The following is a 19,063-nucleotide window of genomic DNA, read 5'->3' as shown; positions in this document are numbered from 1 at the left end:
GTCATTAGTCCGACACACAACAAAGGCCACATACTAGACCCAGTATTTTCAAATGTAGAAAAGCTTTCTGTAGACAGTCCATCCCCAGTCCCTTGGTCAGATCACTTTATAATCCCGATCGGCTGGGAATCATCAATGATTATACCCAACAATCAGGCAATGAAGAGCTGGGACCGATCTTGGGCAAAACTAGCCCCTGAAATCTGGGCTACTACACTGTCTAATGCTAACCTCCCAGGTGACCACGATCCGAGTATAACCTCTGATAACTTTAACAGATGGATTGCAACATCTCTGGACTCAGTTATTCCACATAAGTAGAGTTCAAAGAGACCCATAGAAAAACGATTTCCACGGTACACCCCTAAAATACAAGAATTTAAACAAAAATGTAAAAAACTAGAGAGGGCATGGAGAAAGGACTACTGCCTAGAGAAATAACAGAAATATAGAGAGGCGATCAAAACTTATCAGACAGAAAATAAGAGAGCTCAGGCACAATACTATGAGGAGAAAATTAACATGGCAGCCAATGCTCCTAGGGAAATTGCCAGAATAGCAAAAGAACTGTCACACTGCTCCCAGCCAGAAAGGTCAGTAGAATCAGCACCTCAGCACTGCATGGAATTAGCAGAATTTTTTAATAAAAACACTCTCCATATATACAGTGCATTCCCACCAGCTCCTGGACCCGAGAACCTGATCTCTGAATCGAAAAGTTCTAAGGATGGATCGGATCGTCTAGTCGACTTTCCAATCATAGACCTGGCCACTCTCTCCAAACTTTTCACTACAGTCAAATCAGGATCTCCCTATGATGCAGCACCAGTGCACGTGTTGCACAAGGTAAAGGAGGTCATACTACAGATATTATTGGAAGTTCTTAACTCGTCCATAATTACCACAAAAGTACCAAGGACTTGCAAACTTGCCCTGGTTAAAGCACTAATTAAAAAATCCAACCTCAGCCTGGAGGTTTGGAGCAACTACCGGCCGGTTTCGCAACTCCCCATGACCAGTAAAATTTTAGAAACACATGTTAATAAGACCCTTACTAACTACCTTGAATCCCACGAGATTTTACACACCTCCCAGACAGGATTCTGATCTAACCATGGCACAGAAACAGCACTACTAACAGTTATTGAGGAATCACAGAAAGTCCTTGATCAGGGAGGTACAGTGGCAATCATTCTGCTTGATCTAAGTGCCGCATTTGACACTGTAAATCATAGTATTCTCTTGGATAGACTTAAAGAGGTGGGAGTCGCAGGCAATGCCCTATCATGGTTAAGTCCTTTTTAACCAATAGATCATTCCAGGTATTTGAAGGCAGTCATACATCAAGAAAGATCCCACTAACTTGCGGTGTCCCACAGGGATTGTCATTGAGCCTCACTCTTTTTAATGTGTACTTAAGACCTTGGCTGAGATAGTCCTCCCATATGGGGTCCAGATAGTGACCTATGCGGACGACACTCAGTTGGTGGTCGCCCTCAACCAACCTAAGAAGAGCGCTGTCAGCCTTGAAGCCTGCCTAGGAAAGGTGGCCACTTGGATGGACCAATCATACCTTAAGCTTAATGGGGACAAGACTGAGCTAATGATTCTTGGCAATTACACGAGCAGCCCTCCAGCTGTGAACTAGCTCAATTGCCTGGGTCGACCCCCAAAACCCAAAGAAAGGATCAAAAGCTTAGGAATCTGGCTAGACAGGTCACCAAAACTTGACCACCAAGCAGTACAAGTAGCGGCTACATGCTTTGGAATCTTAGGGCAATTGCGGAAAATATTGCCAATGCTCTCGGTAACGGCACACAGAACTATGGTGCAAGCTTTGGTGCTGCCTCGGTTGGACTATTGTAATTCATTATACCTTGGCACCCCAATTGCCACCACAAGGAAACTTCAGGTGGTGCAGAATTGCGCAGCTAGGCTGCTACATAACATCCCCAGAAAACTATTGGCTAAACCTGCACTGAAGGCACTGCATTGGCTACCCATCACAGAACGCATAATGTTCAAATCACTTTGTATTGCGCACAAAAACGTCTGGGGTACAGGCCCAAAAATTAACCACTCTTTGATGTCCTTCCATCGGCCCTCCCGCAGCCTGAGATCGGCCAATCTATTCCAAGCGAATGTTCCTAAAAGCTTGAGAGTATGTTCGGGCGGGCATATGTTCTCATACACTGTCAACTCTATGGAACACCCTACCGATCCAACTTAGATCAATTACTCACCACTTAGCATTCAGAAAGCAATTAAAAACGTGGCTCTTCCACAAACTGCAGTGAGACTGTAATCTTCTAGTGGTTGCAACTAGCGCTGGGATGCCTAAGGGTAGCCATGCGCTTTACCAAGAATGCATTAATAATAATAATAATAATAATAATAATAATAATAATAATAATAATAATAATAATAATAATAATAATAATACTGCAGTAAGCGCCACATAATGCCCTACATGCCCAGCTGTCTTGGTGCCCCAACAACGGGCAGGGGCACCACCAACTATAAAAGAAAGTGTTGTGTGGGGCTAGAGAGAGCAATGTTAAAAATAGACAGTAAGTCTCTTGAGTCATTGGATTCATTAACCTAGGAGAAATTGCTACTGTTGTCAAAGCACTCTGAGCTGGAGCTGTATGTTCGTCAGCTGGAATGCAGGGACCCTTTGTGGTTGGTCCTATGGCTGCATTTTGTGGCCTGAAATGGTTAAAAAAAGACTCAAACACATGTTTATGGTTGTTTTGAATAAAAATGCTTTATTTTAAGTAACCCACAAATGTTTTTAAAAAACACAGTAAGTCTCCTATAACTTGCATCCTCGCCAGGCACTGCTTATAACCTCGCATATAACATCACTCATGACATGTGCCTAGGCCCAGACTTACCTGGACCAGTCCTCTGACCAGTCATGGCGTTTTCGAACCCAGCTTCTTGCTTGAGGCTTCCACTGCTCTCTGCGGCTGCTCTTTCTCATCCTCCTTCTCTTTTCTCTCTACCCTCATGTTGCCTCTTCGCGCCCACTCTTGTGCCTTTCTCTTCTGTTTTCAATCTGTTTTGCCAGCTTTTGTGCCACTTTCTCTCTTTGCGCTTCACATGCCCACACTGCGGCTTCACCAGCAGCAGCACACCCACAAATGGCCAAGCACCGACAACATCACTTTCCACTCTGTAAATTGCCTCACAAAACAAATACCAAACCAGCACCCCAACAACTACTCCCATGCATGCTTCTCAACAAACATTCTCTCAGAAAGCACACCAATCCTGGAATGTCCTCAGCAACACCACGCTGGACTTTGTATTCATCTCAGAAACCTAGCTCAACCCCACATCAGCACCAGACATCGCTGTGGCTATCCCAGCGGGCTACAAGATCCCAGGACAGGACTGCCTTCACAATTCAGGAGAAGCCGTAATCACCCATAAGAACACCATCAAATGCACCACATCCACTATCAGCACTTCCCCCTTCCTGGAACACACGCACTTCGGAATTTCAACAGACGACAGCTTAATTCTTAAGGGCAATCTCACATATCGACCACCAGGACCACAAACCATCTTTAGCAACCTCATAACAGACTTTATCGCCCCCTTTACCTTCAACCCCAAGGACTTCATGCTACTCGGTGACCTCAGTTTACACCATGAGCACCCAACGTATGCTCCTCCACAGCCTTCCTCAAATGCCTGGACAACATCGGACTCCCCCAGCTCATCACACACCCTACACAGACACACATCGCAGGAAATACCCTGGATCCAGACTTTACCACAAGTGACAGGATCACCTACAACTCCATCTCACTGCTCACATGGACTAGACACTACATCATAAACTTCAAAATCATTGTACCGCAAGTCAGCACACTCCCAAGCATCAACCTACAGAGCTGGAGCTGAAACAATGTCACAGAGTCAGACTGGCTAAACGCCCTCAAAACGAAATAACCCAACACCACCAGCAGCCTCAACAAAGAGATCAGCAACTTCAACAAATGGATCAAGAGCTGTGCAAACTCTCTCATGCCCATCAAAAGCAACAAACCAAGAGCATACAACAAACAAGCCAGCCGGCCTACTGAGTACCTCAGAGAATCTAAAAGCTACTGCAAACAGCTTGAACAGAAATACAGAACCCGCCAAAATGCTGATGCCAGAACCACCCACAAGGCCGCACTCAGGTGCTACCACCAACTTCGGAGACACACCAAAGAAGGGCACTAACCAACAAATAGAGGTGAGCTCCAATAGCTGCAATTACCAAATAATTCACCACCATGAGGTCGCAGCCAACACATCACGCCTTCACAGGAACTCTGTGACAAGTTATCAAACTTCTTCCACAACAGAATAGAAAAGATCTACAACAACAACTTCCAACAACAATCAGACACGGTGGCGCCTCCTTAATGGTGGAGGAACGTCACTCCATTGAGTCAGTCAGGATTTCTTTTTTATTATATTATTATATTATCATTTTATTTTCTGCTGACTGACTGAGCCAGTGAGTTTTGGGTGGGGCAGGTCGGGGCTGGACATGGCATGGAGGAGGGAGTAGTGTGCACTATGAAGTGTGCATGTCGGGTTGGACAGCTGTCTTAGGTCGGCCAAACGTGGTCAGCTCCTCCTGCTTCCTCATTATAATCATGCTCTGCAAGATAGTCAAATGCTACACCAGAACACCAGACGTACTATCACGCAAGTCCTCATCATTAACAGATTAGACTATAACAATGCACCCTACGCAGGGATCTCCATCCCCTCCTACAACTCCTCCAGACCACTTAGACCCTGCAATGAGACTCATCCATGAACTCCCACAATGGACCCACATCTCACCACACCTCAGAGAGCTCCACTGATTCCCCATCCACAAATGCAGCTAATTCAAACTCCTCACACACACATACAAAGCACAACACAACACAACACCGTACCCGCATACCTAAACAACTGCCTGCACTTCCACCAATCCACCAGACACATGCTCTAAGCCACACTCTCACTCACATCCCCTCCCACATCCACAAGAGCAGAACGGGAAGCCAAACTTTCTCTTACATCTCACCCAAGACTTGGAACTTTCTCCCCTAACACATCATGGCCTCCTCCTCACCTCCTGAATTCTGCATGAAGCTGAAGTCTTGGCTCTTCATCTAGATTCGGCGGGGCGGACACCCAACATCTTAGTCCCACTCCTACACGCCTGCTCCAGCGCCTTCATACCCTCACAGGTGATTAGCTGCACCATAAACATCTACATAACATGTTCTATGACATCATTGATAACATCACTGATGGCATTTGAAATTACATCATTGATGACTTCAGTGTGCATGGCAGAGGCGCAAGTTCTAGTGACTTTGGCTAACTATAATGGGTGAATTACAGTGTTTTTTTTTGTTTAAAATGTAATTGTATTTTTAAGTGATATTTTCACCTAACTATAACATTAAAGAGGCCATTTTCTCAAATGACTTGGGCATAGTCAGTTACATGTCAGACTTTAGAGTTTGAAAGGCTTGTAAAACTGGGAAAGCGTTATCCACTTGTAAAGTATGTGGCTCTGGAACAATAAATGTTTCCAAGGAACTGCTGCATCTTGTCCCTATTGTTGACTTCCAGCACATACTCTGGAGCTGCCAGCCCTGTGCTTCTTGTTGGGCTCATATGTCCCAAGTATTGGCTGCTCGCACACATGTCCTTTACAGTCCACTTGTGAAGTTTGTGCGTTGGGAATCTACCAGTGCCTAAAGAGTCGTAAAGCTGTGAACTGTTTCCTAGACCTAGTCCTTCTTCTGGCTAAGAGAGCGCTTACCTGTAAGTGGAAATCGCTCCTGGCTCCGACTTTTGCGTCATGACATCCTGTGGTGTTACAGTGGGCCCAGACAGACATTAAAAGCCGTAAACAGAGAAGAGAGTAGAGGCAATGGAGGATGACAAAAAGAAACAAATAATTCAAATGAGAACCTACCTTCTGCATCGCCGCTCTTCCGATCTTCAGGTTCCACTGCAGGCAGCATAGGCTCTCAGATTCTCCTGCGGCAAATCCTGATGCTGCTCTCATGTTATAAGAGCAGTGTCAGGATTGGCCCTTGATTTGCACTCCCAGGGAGACTGGGAGTGTGTGCCTGCTTTCTCCAACCCGGCAACATGCTTGGGTTGGGGACAGCTTTAGTCAGTATGATGGTTTGGCCTGCCTGAGACAGCCAGCCAAACCGTCATGCGCACTGGCAACAGTGCCTACCACTCCCCCTGTGACTATGTGTGATGGCTCTGTCCTCAAGCCTCGGCTCCCACAGCAAAAATAAAACGTAAATACACATGTTTTATTCTTGTTTTATTTTTTACCTTTTGAGGCTGCTGGCAGGGGGGTTATGGGGTGGGGAGGGGGCAACACTCCTCCACCATAAAGGAGGAGCTGGCGCTGGAGGACTGGGCCAGGCTGTGGATGAATCTTGAAGAAGAACCCAAAGCTGACACGCCACCCCAGAACGCCCGGTGGAAGGTCGTCTGTGAAAGCCCACAATAACTCTTATTAGCTGCAACTAGCAGCCGGGTCCCTTTCTTGCGGACCCTGAGAGAAGTCTGTCCTCCCCTATTAAAGAACCAGGGCACGAGTCAGGGGTACATTTGGGTGGACGGCGTCCACCCACTATTTTCAGAGGGGGGACACCGTCCACCCTGCCAAGAAGTTGTGCCCCAATGAAAAATATGCTGAATTCGTCCTGGTGTAATTTGTAAACACCGGGACACATTCAGCAGTGCCTGCATGTTGTTGTCTACTTTCGATCCGCAACAACGTGCAGGTGGGGACGGATGGGGCTTTCTTAGTTCAGACTCCTTCTTGGCCCATAACAAAGGCCGGATCTGAGGGGTCATCAGGCCTCCTTATGTTCGAGTCTCTTGGCTGGGAGCAGTCAGGAGCCTCGTACCTAGATGCAAATGCAGCAGAGGGGAAACAAAGGCACGCATCTTGTTAGCACTTCACACAAACTTAAGAGAGGCAGCTTTTCACTTCGTTCATGCTCTGTTTAGGAGATATTCATGACTGTAAGAATGTCAGATGTGTTGGTCTTTACCAGTATTTACACAAAATAAATAGCATTTGTATAGTGCTTACTACCCCTCGGGAGGCGTTGTAATAAATTAAATTTCACTATTTTTTCTTCTAAACCACTATGGGTAGAAGAAGTTTACTTTGACAAAAGTCAACATTGTTTTATGTGTAGCTTACAAACAAGTGAATCTTCTGCCTAAATAAGGAAGGTTTCCCTGTATACTGAAAATGTGTTCCAATGTACTCATGATAGGCATGTTAAACATATATGTGAGGGCTTCAAATCTGATGTCAATTCTTATGATGCCACTTTCTGTGATGTCACACGCTATTATGTCATGCGCCCATGATGTCACTTGCATACTGATTAGCTAGGTTAGTTCCCCCCACTTATTTTTTAGGTCTCGCCTGCCAATGCGATTGCGCATTGCTGGTGAGAATTATAATAAGTGGAAAAGAAAAGTCTACCAAAACGGCTGCGGATCCCATACAGTTTATGTGAGACAGGCACGTGCACGCCAGCCACGTCACACACACCCTTTATCTGAGCCTCAAGGCATCAGACTTCAAAGGCTGCCGCTCCCCCGCCCCCGCGTGCATATCGCGCACCACCATTTGGCTGTGCCTCGGCATCAGACTTCAAAGGCTGCAGCTCCCCTGCCCTCCCTGCCACAGCAATGCCGAGAGCTTGTTATCCCATTCCCTCCCGCACATACTCTCTGATGTCTATCTTCTCATCAGTATGGTATGGGTGTTTTCCCTATCCACTGTTTCGGGTTCTGATTATTTCTCTTTTGCCTTCCTCTTAATGTCGCTCCTCATTTTCCCTCCTGTTTTCCATCTGTTTCACTCTTGCCTATCTTTCTTGTTTTATATTTACTGCTCCTTACCTACCCTTGGTCTTCCACAGCTCTAGTGGAGCTGTTTGAGCGGAAAGGGAGAGGTTTTGCTTTATTCTGCCCCACTTTATGGATGAACATCTATTTTGAAAGTCAGCGCTATAGCGCTTCCTCCCAAGCTGCATACTTAATAAACAACAAGCAAAGCAGGTAAAAGCGCTCCCATGATGCACAACTTTTTTTTCTTTTAAATCACACATGCTACTCGGTTTGTAAAGCCGTTTGCTGTCACAACACTGCTTTTAAGCTTGCTGCTTGTCTTCCTTTTGTTTGTATTTCTTTATTACACACAACCCCAAACGCACACACAACCCCACATGCACACACACCCCACATGCACACAACCCCCCCACAGACACACACACCCAGACCCCCACAAACAACCCCACACACACACACAACCTCGACACACAACCACCTACACACAAACCCATACACACAACCCTCCCACACAACCCCCCCACACACAACCCCACACACACACAACCCCACACACACACAACACCCCCCACACACAACACCCCCCCACACACAACCCCCCCACACACACAACCCCCCCACACACACAACCCCACACACACAACCACACACACACAACCACAAGCACACACTCAACCACACACACCCAAACCCTCCACACCCACACACACAACCCCCCTCCCACACACCTCACACACAACCCCACACACATAACTCCAAACACAACCCAACACCCCCCCACACACACACCCACACCCACACCCCCCCCACATACACAACCCCCCACATACACAACCCCCCCACACACAACCCCCCCACACAGACCCCCCACACACATAACCCCCCACACTCACCCCCCCACACACACAACCATCTATCTATTGATCGCCCTCACTCTATCTATCGCCCTCTATCTATCTATCTATCGCCTTCACTCTATCTATCTATCTATCTATCTATCTATCTATCTATCTATCTATCTATCTATCTATCTATCTATCTATCTATCTATCTATCTATCACCCTCACTCTATCTCTCTATCTCTCTATCTATCTATCTATCTATCTATCTATCTATCTATCTAGCTATCTATCCGTCTATCGTCCTCACTCTATCTATCTATCTATCTATCTATCTATCTATCTATCTATCTATCTATCTATCTATCTATCTATCTATCTATCTATCGCCCTCACTCTATCTATCTATCTATCTATCTATCTATCTATCTATCTATCTATCTATCTATCTATCTATCTATCTATCTATCTATCTATCTATCTATCTATCTATCCGTCTATCGTCCTCACTCTATCTATCTATCTATCTATCTATCTATCTATCTATCTATCTATCTATCTATCTATCTATCTATCTATCCGTCTATCGTCCTCACTCTATCTATCTATCTATCTATCTATCTATCTATCTATCTATCTATCTATCTATCGCCCTCACTCTACCTATCTATCGCCCTCACTCTATTTATCGCCCTCACTCTATCTATCGCCCTCACTCTATCTATCTATTACACTCACTCTATCTATCTATCGCATCACCACAGCATCACTCAGCACCACCACAGCATCAATCTGTGCAACCATTCAACAACAACTGGTTCAAATATGTTCTCTCAATGTTTCAAGCTTTATTACAAATAACACAAAAAGATGGTAATATTTCACTTCTGTTCTTGGATTTTCGTCACAATAAAATACACTGAACATAATCTTCACAAAAGTCATTTACAAAAGTTTAAGCTATTGCCATTATAAATTACAATAACTTTTATTTAAGTATTAATTCTTTAAAAAAATTAAAAGCCATTGTCATTTGTAATATGAACACATCTAAGTCACGTAAATACAACACATACTGCATTACAAATGGTATAGGTGTCACATTTGCGAAAGTTATAACTATTGGCATTGTAAATGACAAAACTATTAATTTAGCTATTTTCAAAACCAACACATAAATAAAAAAAAATTCATTTACAATACCAATAGCTCAATTTTCCTAATGTGAGACCTATTGCTTTGCAAATGCTTGTTTAGGACTTGTGCCCTGTGGAGAACTACATTAGGATGACTTCCCGGCCTCCCTCTGAGCTGTAGAACTGAGCCCCCCCCCCACCCCCCTCCCATCACTCCTCCTTTAGGGTAGCCATAATCTGGGAGCCTGTACGCGACCCTCCTCTACATTCCGGCGCATTAGCTAACCACTGGAATTTAGTGATACCCTTCACCCCCAAACCCGTACTATCTCGCCTTCTGCTGCTGAATGATCACCCAGCTTCTGTGGTTGTTTGTATAAATAACCACGCCTGTGGGGTCTGATTTCCTCTTTGTAAAGTTTTCCCTATCTTTATAATATCTTTAGGGGGACACAGTGTATGACAAGATTATTCAGCGATTCACACTTTATTAACAGCTCTGACTTTATAGAACCCAATGCCATCCTGTACCTGGGAATGTATTCGTTTGCAAGTAACGGATGACGATTTTTTTTTTTTTTTGTGAGCTTTTTATGCTTTTCTTTTATATACCTCAATTACTACGGTTCATGTTTATGCATCAGATGTACATCTTGGATTAAAATCCAGCAATAATGAGGTAAGAAAAAAAGTCTGTGGCTCCACAAGGCTGGTTTGATTAGGTATTTCTGGGGTGCACCACTCAAGGACCAACTGGGGGAATTGTCAAGGATGCTGTTGGCTGATTTGGGAAAGGTGTGAAGGGTCGATGCACAGTTGATTAAGGCCGGATGGAAATATTTACCTATTGTTCGCCATAGCTAAGACCCCTTCTTTGTCTGCTACCCTATAGGTTAGTTCTCCGCTCTGACGGGAAGCTGGAGGCAGATGGCCTCCCTACAGTGGATGACGCCGAAGAGGAGGATACGAGGGAGGTGGTTTCTAGGGACAGGACCCGGAACCCCAGTCCTGCTAAGTACCTGTTGTCCACCCTAGGAGATCAGTTCTGTGAAATCATCCGCAGGGATCGAGAGGCCCTGTCCTGGAACCAGCAAGATCCTCAGCGTAAGTGCAGCAGGGCATGCGAGAGAGACCATATTACACACCCCTCTTTCAATTTACATCTACTCTGCAAATGAGAGTGGTCTCCAGAAACCTCTAGTTTCTCACATTGGGTGTGCTCTGTCATGTTTGCTGTTGGTCAGGCTCATTGGCTTATGTGGCTTCTACACAGGGAATGCTAGCATTTCTATAAAAACGTTAATCTTGAGTAGTTGGGCAGATGAACAGGAAACCCAGCTGAGAATTTGTAGAGAGTAATAGTAATTCAAGTTATTTATGAATATTGGAAGCATTTATAGACATAATCCTGTATGCAGAACCTCTCAATTCTACACATCACATACTCATAAAAGCAAACCTTCAGAAATCAGCATATTTACAATGCGTGAGGAGTATGAGAGCCAGCATGAACTGTTTTCTTCAAGTAGGAGACAGCTGTTTTGAGCTGTTTTAAGTTCCAGAATTGAAGTACTGAGCCTGATGACTGGAGGAAGTGAGGTCCACTTGAGGGGAACCAATAGAGAGAAGGCAATGTGTAGCACTGGGTGTTCTGGAGAAAGATGGACATTTCTGGTTGGGACACTGTAGGTTGCTAGTAGGGTTATAGCGAATCAGAGTGGTAGCTTTAAATATAAGCATTAGTAAGACCGTTGACTTTTGTAGAGGAAATATTTTTCTAGGGGAGATTGTAAAGTGTCCTATCTTGTCCCTTAGTAATGGGGGGTAACGACGAATGCCCACAAGAAGATGTGCAATAATCCAGTTGCTGAGAACTAGGGACTTTATCAGTAAAACTTTGAGTAGTCAGTGAAACTTTAGTTAGTTAAAACCATTACAATTTTACAATAAAACAGTTATTAAAAGCATAGAGAGGGCACCGACGTGGGCACCAATGTTAGCCATGGCAAAGATAAGGTTATACTGTTAATGAGGAGGCCATTTTTACGATCTGTGTTTACGTGTCTGAGGGGAAGATGTATCATCATTGTATTTTGCGAGTCCTTAATAGCGAACTTTACCAATTCCTTGGACTGTGAGTAAACTGATGAAGTGCAGAGTGCGGATGTTGATACCTCCAGTGGGTGGGGATACATAAACGTGCAAGATCACCCTCGAATTAGTCTGTTATCAGTTTTTGAGCAAAGGTGGCGGGGTGGGGAGGCCTCAAAGCTTCTTGACATATTTGCCGCACCTCAATAGGGTTCGTGTGTCAGTGTGGGTGAAGCACAGTGACGATGCCTCCAGGCATGAGGAGGTATCCTTCTTTGAGTAAATTGGTTTGAGGACAGATCTCCTGGGGGTGTTGAGGGTAGGACAACAGCACAGAAGGTGGAAGCATGATGCTTTCTTGTAATTGCACAATCTGCAGGCCCCCTCCTTTCCCGATGGAGCCCATTGGTTGAAATCGGGCACTGGTAGGCCCAGCAAGCACATAAGTAAGATGTCTCTGCGGACCCGTCTGTTTAAACCTTCTCAGGGGTATGGTTGTGACTTCCCCGATAGGTCAAAGTCATGGGGGAGTGGGGGGTGGGGTGGGGGGTGGAATGATAAGATAGTTGAACACTTTAAGAAGCGGGTGTCCAGCAGATGAGAGGTTAGTTTCACCTGCATGTTGATGACACTTTTCCAGGCTGTGTAAGGGATAACGTCCGAGTTTATCGCAGTGCCTTAGATTTGTAAAGAGGTTATAGCTTTTGGGACTTGTCGATGCCAGGGATTCCCAGGGCTCTCGAATGTCTCTTTTAGGCGTGCTTTAAGAGTGTTTTCCCGCACTTTAGCAATACTTTAAATTGTGGAATTGTATGAAATGTTTGCTCTTTCATATATTTAATCTTGGTACTGAATTACCATGATGGTGATGAAATATAATAATATTTTTTATATTTTGGCCTTATTTGCGAAGGTATCCACTCATCTTAATTTTCATAGGGATTGAATGTGAATAATAGGCAGAAGTGGAGACGGTTTCTAGTACATAATGGCTGTGGAAATTTTGTTGCACGGCAACATTAAATTGGTTTACTGATACAAAGTATCGCAGAGGTACAAGATTTTAGAGGATTTCTTAGATGAATGCTGGGACTAAGTCATGACAATATTTTCTTTCGGAATTGTAGAGGGCAATAAGCTGGGGCAGGTAGGATATTTACTAGAAATTTCAAGATGGCCTGGTCAGAGGAAGATGGTTCAAGATTATGTAAGGAGTCGGTTAATGAGCTACATTGCAGTACTAAAACAAGGGCCTTCCTGTAATTATGTGCCAGAGGGGAGTTTTGTGTTAAGGTGTAAGTGATCAGACAGGAAGCTGAGAGTACAAGGTATTCCCTTGTTCATTTCTAAGTTATTGACATCTAGTACGAAGATTGGAGTGGTTGTGGAGAAAGATCAGAGGAAATTGTTAAAGTCATAACAGGATAAGCCGATAGCACCTGAAGAGTGCTACAGATCTACAATGCTGGCTTTGAACTAGGCCATGACTCATGTGGTGTGGTATTAAAAAAATTGTTATGTAAGAGAATTAATTGGAGCAGCGATAGTGGTGGGTTATTTGTTCAGAATAATGTCAGCTGCACCAGCTTTGTGATTGTCAGGTGTGTGGGAGAAGATGGCATAGTAGCCTTATGTAGATCTGCCAACCTGGCAATTGCTTTTGAATTGATCAGGTCTCTGTGATAGCTAGAAAGTGTAGTGGGGCTGTGTGAGTAAGGTAAGTGCGGAGAGTAGCGATATCAGACACCTTTTTATGGCATGGTGAGAGGGTGATTCAAAATATGAGAAATGCATATGCTTTTGCAACTTAATGCAGATTAATTAAGACAATGTATATAATTCATTGTGTCAACACACACAGTTTCTTAAGAAAAAGCTAAGATACCTTTACAATGTAGTTATTCCCAATTAAATACCAGAGAAAATATTAGGAGATATCATTAGAAAACACACTAAATTTATTTTGAATATTTTCATAGTTTATCTGGATAAAATTCATTTAGGAATTGCACACAGTTCCCAGGAAAATATTCAGGCTTAATTAAGAACATGTACAAAATGACTTAAAAAATGCACAGAATATTTAATAAAAATAATACAAAGACTCCTTAAGGAATGGGCAGACTTCATTAAGGAACTCCTCTCGATTCATCAAACACTATAAATGAATTAACATTGTGTGTGTATATATATATATATGTGTGTGTGTGTGTGTGCATATATCATTAAAACATTTTGCATTTCTTATTACGAAAAAGCTCTAGATTGTTGAACAAAGCACCCAAAACTTAATGAAATAATGCAAATAACACAATAAGAAAGTTCACAGGCCTTGTGAATTTACAAATACTTAACAGCCTAATTTGCACAACATTCAGTAGGAAAATGTGAAATGAGTCCCACACCAAAGAGTAAAAAGAAAGAAACTAAATTAAATACTTGTAAAGAACATTATGCAGCTTCTCATCTTTGAGCATTACTAAGTTTATGTCTTTATTCTTCATTATTAAAGTGCAATATGGAATCCCTTGTTGATGGTCAGATTACTTTGTTGCCTCAGACTGATGAGTAGGCAGATACCTGTTTTTTTTCTGCTGGATTATGGATGCATCTTCCTCACCCAAGGTGTCAGACTGGTAAGAAAACGTTTTCCCAGGAATTGCTCTCCAGCGCCACCTGGTGACATTATGCAACTCTGCATGCCAGACATGACGACATTGCAGTGTATATGCCCCCAACTATCACTCATGCGTCAGTTTATGTTTTAACCTGCTCATCAATGTGGTCTGGATTCTGTCGGTGCCTCACCAACAACATTTCTAAGCATTTGGCATAAACCAGATATATGTCTCTTCAAAGAACCTTTGAGTAAAGCCATGTTCAGATGCTGCGAGATGTCTCTGTTGGACCCCATGAAATCATCATGTGGTATTTAGGCTCAGAAAACGCTGCAGCTGCGGGCGATTCCAGTGTCTCGAGGCACCAAAAAGCCATCAGGAAGCAGGAGGCTAAGCTCTTTTTGACCAAAGCCTGCAGGAATATGCCATAGAGGTCCCCCCCCCCACACCCAAGTAAATCTCCTGGAAGGGAAGATTCTCCCAAAAGATCATAGGCTGTGGAGGCATTCATTCTGAATGCCACGCAACACCCATTGCCCACCCCTTTCAAGCTAAGTATAGCCTGAAAGGAGGCCTTATTTACAAGGCAGCATTAGCCACTTTAACGCCTACTACTAAATAAGGCAAAGCCCCTATTGCCACAGAAACATCATTAAAAGTGACGTTCCTGTTGCGATAGAGGCTTGTAAATATGCGATATATTGAATATCAACTTCTACAAAGAAAAAGAAGAAATACCACATAAATTAGTTTGATGTGCACATTTCAAATCAAGAAAAACACGTGGCTATTTCACAATATCTTTCAGTTGTTGCTTGTCAGGCACTCAGGGTACAGCAAGGGTTCGCTAATGCAAATTATGGCTTCCATAAAGTAAAACCTTCAATTAAAATTAATATGTTCATCCGTTCGCATTGCGCACCGTGCCCTCAGAAGAAATTTGCTCCGGACAATTAACAGTATTTTCTCAAATGTCCTCAATAGCAGATATCCTGAGGTGATAATGCATGTCTAACCATAAGGTCCTTATGGTAAGAACACGTTTTTGTAGCAGCATACAATTCAACAGGTCTTTGGGGGCTCTGATCAAATCTATCTCACTACAATGAGTGGAGAAGTGTGGCTCAATGGTAAGAGCGGCAGACCCTGATGCAGAGGTCTAGCCCGAGATCAGGGTTCAATTCCCGCCTCGGTGGGTCTTCGGCTAAATTTCCTCGGACCTGATAATCCTCGCCTCGGTGCCTATTCTAATCATGAGTCCCACTTTGCAACTCTGGGCAATAGCTTGCTTACTCTCCACAATGGCCCCAACAATGCTAGGATGCCTGGCTTCACCTTGGGGGTGCCCAGGAGTGGGCACTTCACAGGGAAAAGCCAGGAAGGGTTCCACAGCGGTATGCGTACAAGCGCTGAGATACCCTCATGGGTGATTTGTGCGCTATACAAGTACTACTACATTACATTACAATGTATGGTACACTCCATAATCCTTACAGTTCAGACCTCTGCTCATACTTAAATCCAAGCATTGTGATGGACAGTACCCGAAGTCCTAAGGAAAGAGTAACAAACAAGTCTATGGTAGATTTAAAGCAACAACAGGAAATGTCACTTGCTTCTGCAAAAGAAGAGGGTGTGTGGAGAGCACTTCATACAGTTCCATGACATATCTTTCTTTCATTTACTTAACCTATCCTGGTTCTTTGCTTATTGTGCTTACAGTACAGATCCAACCATGCTGAGACTGTTTTTTTCCAGGCCACGCTGTCTTACAGAAGTCACTTAAGGAAGTAGGGGTACTGCGAGTAGCTGTGACCCCAGTACATTATGCCTTTCCCTGTACCAGCTCCCAGGCCAGGGTATGATTTGGCCATCAAGAAGGATGGAGCCTCTATAAACTGTTCTCGCGTGGGATCTTCAATAGTCACAAACATATTAGAACTTGCTGTGGTGGATCTCCATGAAAAGTTTGATGAACATCGTATGACTTATCTCTTTTCTTCTGAACTAACCTGCCCCGGAAGTCATTTTAGATTGTACCAATAGCTCATTCTAAAAGAGAGAAAAAATACCATTGTTTTGGATGAAAGACACTGGCTACTAAACTAGAAAATCAAAAGAGAGACGCTTGTCAGGTCTTGATGTTGGGCTCAAACCAAAACATTTCACTCAAGCCTCATCAAGGTAGCCTTAAATCCACACAGCAACCTGAACTCTCTCAAGAGATCTGCTTAAATGAGATGTAAGAATGGTGCAGAAAATTCCATGTGGATTAGTCGCTGAATACCAAGTGTGACTATTATGTTTATGGTCCTCAAGTGATGTACTAGGCTGCTGAAATATTTGCTGGGCAAGATACATCATCTAAGCCTCTTGATGTGCCCACAACTGCCATTCCATCACCAAGAGACAGCCCAAAGTGCACTTGTCATGACCCCTGCTGCTCGGAAAGGGAAAAGCTGACATTTAAGACAAGGTCAGTGGCTGATCTCCTGGTGTCCAAACCAGAGGACATAGTCTCGTCGTTGACAATATAATTGTCCTGTTACGTTGAAATGGAGATGAGGGGGCAATGAGGTTTAGAAGGTTCTGGAGTAGTCATTTTATTAAATTCACCAATTTAGAACTGTGCTTCGGTGTATCTGTGCAGGTGGTAAAGTTCGCTAGAGACCTTGTACTGTGTGGTACACCGACAAGATTCTCACAGTGTTTCTTCTTTTTGCAGAAACTGTGGCTTACAGGAAAGTCTTTACGGGACCACAGATCTGTGACGCCTGCCACCGGGCTTTCTTCAACAGCCATTGGATCTGCTCCAGGTGTGGGTTCCAGTTATGCTTGGAGTGCCAACGGTCCAAAGAAAAGGCACTGGGGAAAGGTATGGATGCTGTACCTGGGGAGCTTCTGATACTGAGATAGAGTGGCTTGCATTGAGGGAGAGTATCCAATACTTTGAATGTAGTTTAAGATACTGAGGTATAGTATGGGAAAGTGAGAGTTATAGACCCGTTTTCTAGGAATTACTGCCCCAAAATAAAGTAGGGAGCTGAGGGAAGGTGTGAATAATTTTTTTAGGAATTTAAATACAGAGTGATAGTCACCGAACTGGGTGAGTTAAGGTGTTTACAGCTTAACATTACATGTCCTTGGGGGTGTCACTATATGTTAGTCGAGGGTCTAACTGGAGAGTTACATCCGAGGCTTGGTACGTTCCACGTGTGATGGAAAGAGGGCATATCCAGCGGGAGCCATTAATGTTTAAATACCTATGGTTAAAAATATATCACCATGATGTGGACAATAGAGAGGGCAAATTCAACGGGGCACTACATTCTTTGAAAGGCAGTGTGGTGTCCTGGTGCAGACTGAAGATTACCACAACATCAAGAGTAGCACTTACAAAGGTGATCATGCTGTCCATGAGCTCTGTACTTATTTGCAAATCTTCCAACCTATATTCCCCAGTCCTGGTTCAGATCTCTGTATATGCTGGTGCGGGACTTCCTTTGGCACAACAGTAGGCAACAAGTTTATTACAAAATGTGTAGTGCACAACCATGGACGGAAGGTTGGGTGCCCCTGACTTTGAGCTGCATCCTTTGGTAGCCCAGATACAAAGGCTGGCTGAATCGGTGGCTGGGCTTCACCGGGAGGAATTGGGTTATTTGGGGAATCCTTGTCAGGAAGATGCACTGATTGCCCTTATCCTGTGGACATTGTTGCCCTTAGTGACTTTGTTTAAGGTCCAGGGGTCTCCAAACCGGTCCTGGAGGGCCGGATCCATGCCAGATTTTTAAAATTACTACATGTATCTCAATGGGGATATCCCGAAAATCTGGCATGGATCCGGCCCTCCAGGACCGGTTTGGAGACCCCTGGTTTAAGCTGTTAATTATAGCCGTGTGATGTTGACAGAAGTTTCTTAAAAAATCATAGCAGTTCAAGCTATATACTCCTGGTTTGCCCTTGGTTTGCCTCCATACAGTGCTTAATTTGAGCCAGTGGTTTCCAGTGCTCTGCACCGGCACTTAATTGGCAATTCCAGCTCTTATAACAGTCTGCCACGTGGTGGCGTTATTTGTGAAATGTAGAGATGAGCACAACAGTTGTATATTAATCTCATAAACATTCAAAACAATGAATACCTGCTGCCTAAGTCATTTTATAGCTTTTGGGGCCTGGGATAATCTGAATTGTCAGACTTGTAGGAGTGTGATGGCATATAGTTGTGCTGGTACTGTCATTGTCAGCGCTGGCTGGGGCATTGGGTGGTTTAACTTGCAATGCCTCCTGAAAACATGTTTTTTTACAAATTAAGCACTGCCTCCACACAAATGGGAGTGATTTTTTTACAGCATGCGGTATGGCGTTGTGGACAACTGCAGAAATGCTCGCCGTCGGGACTACTTTGCAGGTGGGAAGTTGAGGAGCTTAAATACTCTAATGAGCGAAGCTGAACTGCTGGAA

General features: G+C 43.9%; 1 protein-coding gene across 2 annotated transcripts in view; it reads left to right on the top strand.

The window, feature by feature from the left end:
• HR (HR lysine demethylase and nuclear receptor corepressor) overlaps positions 1–19,063 on the top strand; it is a 394,390-nt gene that overhangs the window by 198,872 nt on the left and 176,455 nt on the right. For both annotated transcript variants that reach the window (XM_086943684.1, XM_086943683.1), the window contains 2 exons: positions 10,783–10,994; positions 17,325–17,474. In XM_086943684.1, coding sequence (XP_086799810.1) covers positions 10,783–10,994; positions 17,325–17,474 — 362 coding nt within the window. The remainder of the gene's footprint in view (positions 1–10,782; positions 10,995–17,324; positions 17,475–19,063) is intronic.

The sequence above is a fragment of the Lissotriton vulgaris genome, chromosome 11 (assembly GCF_964263255.1).
Source record: "Lissotriton vulgaris chromosome 11, aLisVul1.2, whole genome shotgun sequence".
NCBI lineage: Eukaryota > Metazoa > Chordata > Amphibia > Caudata > Salamandridae > Lissotriton > Lissotriton vulgaris.
The sequence above is the reverse complement of the archived record's forward strand: the minus strand, read 5'-3'. Positions and strand labels throughout refer to the sequence as shown.